The 7,942-nt window shown below is 42.0% G+C and overlaps 1 protein-coding gene across 1 annotated transcript in view; it reads right to left on the bottom strand.

Annotated features, from left to right (window-relative positions):
- Positions 1-3,759: 3,759 nt before the first annotated feature.
- LOC134511785 (sodium-dependent neutral amino acid transporter B(0)AT3-like) overlaps positions 3,760-7,942 on the bottom strand; it is a 29,809-nt gene continuing 25,626 nt past the window's right edge. The window contains exons 11-12 of the mRNA XM_063326307.1: positions 7,022-7,184; positions 3,760-5,913 (exon numbers count right to left, since the gene is read on the bottom strand). Coding sequence (XP_063182377.1) covers positions 5,701-5,913; positions 7,022-7,184 — 376 coding nt within the window. The 3' untranslated portion in view covers positions 3,760-5,700. The remainder of the gene's footprint in view (positions 5,914-7,021; positions 7,185-7,942) is intronic.

Raw genomic sequence — 7,942 nt, 5'->3', positions numbered from 1 at the left:
CTATGATGTTACTGAAGTACTCTCTAGCCCTGGTGTTGGCGTGTTGTGCGCAGCTGAATTTTGCCCTGTGGCTGCTCTGATAAACTGGCCCATAGTTTTTCTTTCTCTTCCAGGCTTGTGTGTTGAATTTGCATTGCTTTAATGTAGACCTATTTTTATTAGGATTTTTCTGCCTGTGTTATAGGCTAAATAGCAGCTGCTTGGACATTTTCTCGAAGCAGATGGAGGATATCTTGCTGGAGTGAAACACAGTGTAGGCAGCGTTACTCAGTAGATGTTTTCTTTCAAAGGAGTGACAGACCACCACCACGCAGGGATTGGTAACACGGCTCCTAGAAGCCTATTTGCAATATTGCAGCCTGTCTATTAACATCATAACTCACTTCAAACTGTCAAAATTTACAGAGGCAGTCATATGGTTTGGGTTGGTTTTTTTTTTTTCTTTCTATGAAGCAGCACTGTTAAAATAAAATTTAAAAAAAAGGCCATAGAACAATTGCTCCTACTAGAGTAGAGGGCAGGTGAAGAACAGCCTAATTGCTCCCCAGCCAGCAGCTCAAACATTTAAACCCCCCCTCCTTCCCAACGATGTTCTCCAGTGATCCGGGTGTGAGGGAGCACTGTCATAGGCACCGTCATGCAAGAGAAACCTGGTGGTGCAGGAAACTTTGTTTCATTGGATCATGTGGCAGGAAGAGGCAGCGAGATGCTCCAACGAGGGCCTTGGCAGTGGTGAGACTTGAGTCTTGGAGAACTTCCTACACCGGCTAGAGCTGTTCCTGCCTGTGGCGATTCACCCTTTACCCGGACTTTCTTCAGCTGTGCACACATTCCTTCCTGCTTCACTTTCCCTCTCCTGCTGTAGTGGTTGTGGGTAATACAAATTTTAAGTCTACCGCTTACTGCACAGGCCCTGTGCATTTTGTGTGTCGTGCTCAAGAAGCCTGTGCTGATAGGCAGCAGTAGGGATGAATCCATGCTTACTTTCTCCTGGTCACTGAGTTCTGCATGAACCTTCAGGTAAGGTTCATGCAGAGGAGCCTGATTGTTTCCTGAGAACCAACGAGCATGCCTATTTTGAAAGAACAGTCTGGAATAAGGGGTGGGCAGCCTGGAAGGATACCTCATGAGATAGGATCCTACAGCACAAATCCATACAGGGAGGATGGGCCCCTGGGAAGAGCGGGGAGCCTTTCTGCAGTGAACAGCTGCCCCAAGGCAAACTTGCAGCCTGTTTAAAAGAGTGTCCTGGATAAGTGGGGTAGATAACTGGAGCAAGAGCTGTGCCGAGTTGGTCAGTATTTCGGAAAGCATTGCAGATAGGGTGTGCTTGGGAGGACCAGAAGAAAACCTCTCTGCTCCCATCCAAGAACAAGGTAGTTGTGGATAGATTTGCTTCTAAGCCTTTGAATTTCGATTTTGTCCAGGTGAGCCAAAACATATTTTATTTTATAAGTTTTAATGTTAAATTCATGTCATTCAGCATGCTCCCGTCTAGAAAAGGATGGAGCTGTTTCCACCTTCAGGCTCAGAACAAGGGGTCCTGTTTCCAGCATCATTGCTTCTTTATGTGGCTTCCGCAGGATGCTCTAGCATGGAGAATGGAGGGAATGTACACTTCACCAATGGCTTGGATTTAGCCCATTTTTTTTCTCTGTATCACAGTAGATACTGTGATAATATAAACTGCCGATGTGGCCTCCGTTGAAGGTGTAATTCTATAAGAGTGCATAAAGAGTAATGCGTGTAGTTCTCTGAGCTGATGTTTGCCTTTCCCCTTAACTACTTGCTGAGTCATCGGTTTTAAACAGCATCTGCTGGTTTTGAAGGCTGTTTGTAAACAGATGCAAATACAATGCAGAAATCACAAGAAAAGACTATTTCATTTTAAAATACCTTCCAGACAAAAAGGAAAGTGAAAATAAGGCTGAAATTAATATGTGTTTTAGCAAATGGAGAATTTGGAAATTTTAAGAAGAGCTGTCAGTCTGTACTGGAAACCTGTACTTACTTGTTGCTGCAGCTTACAACAGTTGGAAAAAAATGCTACGAGCATATGTGTAAGGAATAGATTAACTGTTGGGAAGGTACCAGTATTCCATAATGCTACTTCTGCATGAAACTGTTCTAAAAGAAGTAGTGTGATATGTTATGGTGGTAAAATATTTTCTACTTAATTCATAGCAAAGTGACAGGAAACATTTGAGTGGATTGAACAACGTGAATCTGAAAACGTTAAAAGAATTAGCTTAGGAACATTCTGGATCTGTAACGTGGATTTTCAACAATCATTGGGAAGCTGGGAAAACTGCAAAAGATTTGAGGGTTGCGGGGAAGGCTAAGATTTTCTTGGTATTTAGGAGAAGGTAAGTAGAGAGACTGAGAGCTAAGCCACTCAGTGTAAGTGCACTGTGCAACCTGTGCTGCAAACCACTGTGCAAGTCAGCTTGCTGGGGGCTTTATGGGGGGAGGAAGAGTGATAGGGATGAAAATAGTTTTTTATTGTCTCTCTGCAGTGCTGGAAGGGAAGAATTGGACAGAAGCCCCTCTAGAGGAAATCGTAGCATCTGCCTGTGTCCATCAAACACATCCTTCTCCCCACGGCTTCCTTTTGGGAGCATATTATGGACTGTGAATCTCAATGTGAGGTAGGTATCAAACTTTGCAATGTAGGGAACTGCCCAGGTTCCAGAAGGAATATACTTTTCTTTCTGCAACTTTTCTCTATTATTGTTTTATGATAATTTGGATGCTTCCTTATTTATAATGCTGTTGCAATGCTTCTTCTGAGGCTTTTTTCCTTTAATAGGTACTTGAGCTCCTTATCTTAGGGCTATGGATTTTGCTTAAGGGTGAACATCACCATGCCTGTGTCTGTGTCCCTTACAGATTTATCCCCACAGAATCCAGGCTGTCTTTACAGCCTAGACAGTTCTAGAAAAGTCTTGTCTGTCAGAACAGTATGAGTTCACAGCAGAGTATTACAGCAAAGAAGATCTGATGGAACGTGCAGGTAAAAGACTGGGAAGAGAGTGAGCAGAAGTGGAAAGTGCTTGGTATGTAAGACTTCGTCACAGATTCAGTTTCATGTTTGCATGCCCATGCTTACAAAAATAAAGTCAGTCATGCTATTTAAGAGAAAAAAGTACCTATACGGTGCTGTGCTTCATATGAATGAGGAAGGGGAACACTGTAGCACTAATTTTGCTAGAGTAAGGCTACAGTTCTGGCACAGGAATTTTAGTAAGGGTGGCATCAGAAGTACACTGAGAACAGAAAAGTGATGTTCCTACAAGAATTGCTCAGCACATTTTCTGGATGCCTACTTGGGCTAAACAGTAACTTCAGCTAGTGCGTTTCCCTGCTGTGAGTTGTAGCTACTGGAGCTGAAAATTGTCTTCCCCCTGAGTCCCATCCCAGGCTGAACTGTGTGTCCGATGACTCATGAAGTCTCCCTTCTGGTGAATGGGAAGGGGCAGCTCAAAAGTCAGGAAGTCTGTGAGTGCCATGACAGTGTCTTGAGATAGATCTATAGATTTGAAAGTCTTCTGTATGTAGTTTAATTCTTTTCTCAGCTTGTCTCTGTATTAGTTGGTTATGTTTTTCTTTAAGAGCAGATCTCTGACCAAATACTTAAACCTGCTTCACATACTCTGCATATATATGATTTTAATGAATATCTAGCTATTTGTAGTCAGAGACATGAATATAGAGTGTACACTTGAGTTAATTAAAAATTCTTATTTATGCATTTGCAGCTTTTATACAAATGTATGCTCAAAATTGCAGTTATATTGGGTTTTTTTTGATTATTCATTCTTTGTGGAAGCCTTTTTTACTCATAACGTTTCAAACTTAATTTGCAGCAGGCAGAGTTGCAATTTAAATCTTCTGTGTCGTTGTCAAGAGCCTTTACAGTGCACAGCTGTAGAACATCAAGAAGTTGGCTTGGACCTTTGTGACTTGTGAGGTTTCAGCTAACAGAAGCTGGGTTTCCATGGTGGGTACCTGCCCCTCTATTGACTTGAAGAGCTGGGGCTGTTGGCAGGCTCCCACGGGGAATTGCTGGGCATCTTCATGCATACCATTGGCCAAGTCCATGGCTCTTGGAAATAAAAACACGCAGAGCCCAGGCATTTAACTGCTTTGCAGGTGATACTGCTCCTCCCACGTAGTGGAAGGGCCAGGAGGCTCTGGCCTGGCAACTGCTGTGCATGCAGACAGCTTACCCGTGCTTTTCTGTGCAGCAGGCAAAAGCACGGTGTGCTCTTGATCCTCTGGTGGATCCCGTGTGACAGACTGGATACCACTGTTTCTAGTACCGTCAGTGCTCCAGGAAAGTCTTACTGTCCAGGCTAGTTGCAGGACAGGAGGTTGCAGCAGCAAATGTGTGAGGGGCATACTAAATCTAAAATAGAAAAATCTTGAAAAAATTGTTATCTCTCTCTCTTTACCCTGCTCTTTCTTTTAGCAGCAAGATAAAAATCATCCCTTCCTCCCTCCCAGGCTTGCAGTTCCCCTTGTGCCCCTTTCAAGGATTCAGGTAACTGTCTTTCTTCTGCAGAGTTTGAGTTGGTCTCATTCCTCTTCACTGTGTGGCCAAATCCCCATTACCCATTATGAAGCTCTACTAGTGCGTAGCCAGTCACAAGGATAAATACTGAAATTGCCTACATTTTCCTTAATCTTCCTCTCCTTTCCTTTATTCTCTTAATTATTCAGCCTAAAGGCTTTGCCATACCTTATGCTCACATACTTTCCCTGTATTTTTTTCAGACTTTCAAGAATCTTGGCAAAAGGAATCCTCATCTCCCATCACTGCAGAGTGGCCAGGATCTGCAGGTAAGTACAGGAAAACCTGCTTTTAAGTAAAGATTAACTTAATTGTCATGTCATGTAAGGTTGCAACTCACTGGAAGGCTTCCATACATCTGCCCTTTCATTGCGGATTATTCAGTTACTATGTTCAATATAAGAAATTAAGGTGAAAAAATTGGGGATGTTTGCTTTAACAGTATTTTCCACTACAGTAAATTGCGGAATCTGCTAAGGTAAGAGATTTGTGCAAAATTAGTTACTCAGATTTACTTAATGTACATTCTTTTAACTGCTGATACTTTATTTTTGCTCTTTGCAATGCTTGAGAATATGAAATAATCACAAGATAACTGCTATTTAAATGTGTGTAGGGCATTACAAAAAGCAGAGTGTGGTGGACAAGAGGAGTCCTTACTCTTCAAGAGCTTCCATTCTACATCTCTCGGGGCGGGGGGGTGGGAGGCGGGTCAGTGAATGAAACTGTAGGTGCTTGCTGTGTTCTAATTTTTATATTGCTGATCCTTAGGAACAGACTGTTTTTTTAGAAGAGAAGTGAAGACAGAGTGCATTTGTAGTAACTAGCAGGCTTTCCAAGTTTAAAGTCTGTCTGGAGAGAGACATGAAATTGGTAATGCATGAAAAGGGTTAACACGGTGAGGCTGGTACTCGGTCAGTATGTAGGATTCAGGACAGGACAAGGTTAACGTAACTATTGTGAAATTGTTTGAAAATAAACGTAGCAGCACTGTTTCTGGAGTGCTAGTAATTGGCTGTAAGCATATGAACCGCATAAACCAGGTTGGTTGGATGATACCACACTGCAACTAATCACATCTAACAAAGGCTGTCTTCTCTTTACTCCCAGACAGATACAATGGGCATTTATTCTTTTGGATGATGAAAGTCGCCATTAGCCCCCTGACATGAAAACACTTCTGGTGGTACGAAGCTTGGCTCCTTGCTTCTTCGCATTCGTTTGATCAGCTGGAGGAGCGCTACCAGAGGTACAAACACACACGGAAGGATAGCTAACAGCACACAGATGGCCAGTACCCAGGGTGGATAAACTTTCTCCTCTTTCATAGGGAAGCCTTCCTATGGAGATAAAAAAGCAAGCAAAAGAAATAATTGGTAGGTACGCTTGCATTTCACTGTGATTTCCATTTGCATTTTCTTATGCTGTTATAGTAAGGATAGCAAAAGTTTTACTCTTGCTCTACAACAGGATTCAGTGACCCTGTCCTCTGCGTACCCTTCTCATGGGTCTAAAGATGGCTGTAAATGTTTTACAGTTTCAAAGATTTATATCTGGAAGTGTGACACATTCCTAGGAATGCAAGGGTTGCCCAAAGAGTTATCAAAACTTTCACGCTCTCTTGGTTAAGTTCTGATTATTTGTGTTAGTACTCAGAGCTTACCTGGTTTCAGCAGTTACCAAGCATGCTCTTTGCCAGATAGGGAAATCTTATATGAGAGATTTCAAGGGAATGATGATAATGCAGTTTTTGCAAGCCTGTGGCTATGAGTTTTATCTTGGGGTGATAGATACTTAACGGCATTTGGAGGAGACACTGCTGCTGTGTAATCCTCATGCAGTTTAAGACCAGGATCAATCTTCAAACCCCTACGCATGGTGTTTCTGAGAGCGATCCATGAAACTGCAACTGACGTGAAACAGTGACATCCAGATCAAATGTTCTCAGCGTTGACACGTTTTTGGTGCTGAATTAGCCAGCACTGTTCTCAGACCACAGCCTCCCTCCCTGTATGCCTGTCAAAAGTACGCGTTCATAGAAACATCAGGGCCCCAGTGATATTGGTGGTTCTCGCTGAGAAATGTTTTCATGCCTGACGTCTCTTAATGCAGCTCTGAAGCTCTGCTCATGCATTTGTTCTGCCTCTGAGCCCCCTGTAGGTACGAAGTGCCTGTGAGATGTTTCACTTCAACAGTTCTCTGCAATGCACACATTCATAAGAAATTCAGAGCACGTGGGACTCCTCAAGAAGAGGGTCTGTTAACAGAAGGGCATTTTAGTATGTGTAACCCCTATGCAATACTGCAGCCTTCTCATTCTGAGCATTGCATCACTTCAGGCTGCATTATCTAAGCAGTAGATAGCAATGATTTTAAAGGACCTGGTAAGGGAGAAAAATACACAACTCTTGCTTTTGTTAGAAGTTTTGGAAATATTTGGGAACATACATATTTAGGGTTCCAGGCTGCGTAGCTTGGTGACTTCTGTATTTGAAGAATAACAAAGGCCATGAAGACAATTAGCAGGAGCAGAGGGCTAATAAACCTCCATGTGATCTGCCAGTAGAGATTGAGTTTTCGTCCAGTCATCTGTTTCACATCTTCACTGAACCTTTTAAGAGGAGGCATATTTATGATGATGTCAGCTGCAAGTGGTAACAGTTTCACTTTTTTCATATTCTTCTGTAAGTTTTAAACACATGGTACAGCTCCCTAAATCTCTTCTGTTCCATACCCTTCTTTGATAACTTACTATAGACTTAAGTAAATAATAATATCAATAAAGTAGATCTTTATTGTTCCCTACCAGGAATGAATGATCAGTTTACATTGTCAGTTTACGTTACCTGAGCACCTAGTCGAAGGTTTCTAAGCACAAATAAGTGATGAGGATACTAGAGCAGTTCTGTAGAGCTATTCAAACATTTTTAAAAAAGGAAAAATTGCCAAGGGAACAAACATAGCTTGTTGGGAAGAAGTTGATATTAACCAGCACCAAATGAATCAAATCAGGTCAGAAGCAAAATTATTGCAATCTGAGGCAGCGTGCTCTGCAGTCAGTAGTGCCAGTCGTTTGGACACGGAGCCGATCTTTTACGTACATCTCTTACAGTTTTGTACATTGAATGGGTAGTAGATACATGGTTCTGGGTTTGAGAGTTACATGGTAACCTGTATCTATCAAGTTGGAAAGAGTTTTGTAATCTGGAATCAGAATTGTGATTTTTGTGTGTGTGTGTGTGTGTTAAATACCAGCTTTGTCTTCAATTCTGTTAGTCTAACTGAAGATACTAGAAATTTTCTTGAGAAAATGCTTTTGAGAAATTTTCTAGGAAGAAGTGATTTGGCTATGCTCATGTCTCGTAGTAA

This window comes from Chroicocephalus ridibundus, chromosome 2 (assembly GCF_963924245.1).
Source record: "Chroicocephalus ridibundus chromosome 2, bChrRid1.1, whole genome shotgun sequence".
NCBI lineage: Eukaryota > Metazoa > Chordata > Aves > Charadriiformes > Laridae > Chroicocephalus > Chroicocephalus ridibundus.
The sequence above is the reverse complement of the archived record's forward strand: the minus strand, read 5'-3'. Positions and strand labels throughout refer to the sequence as shown.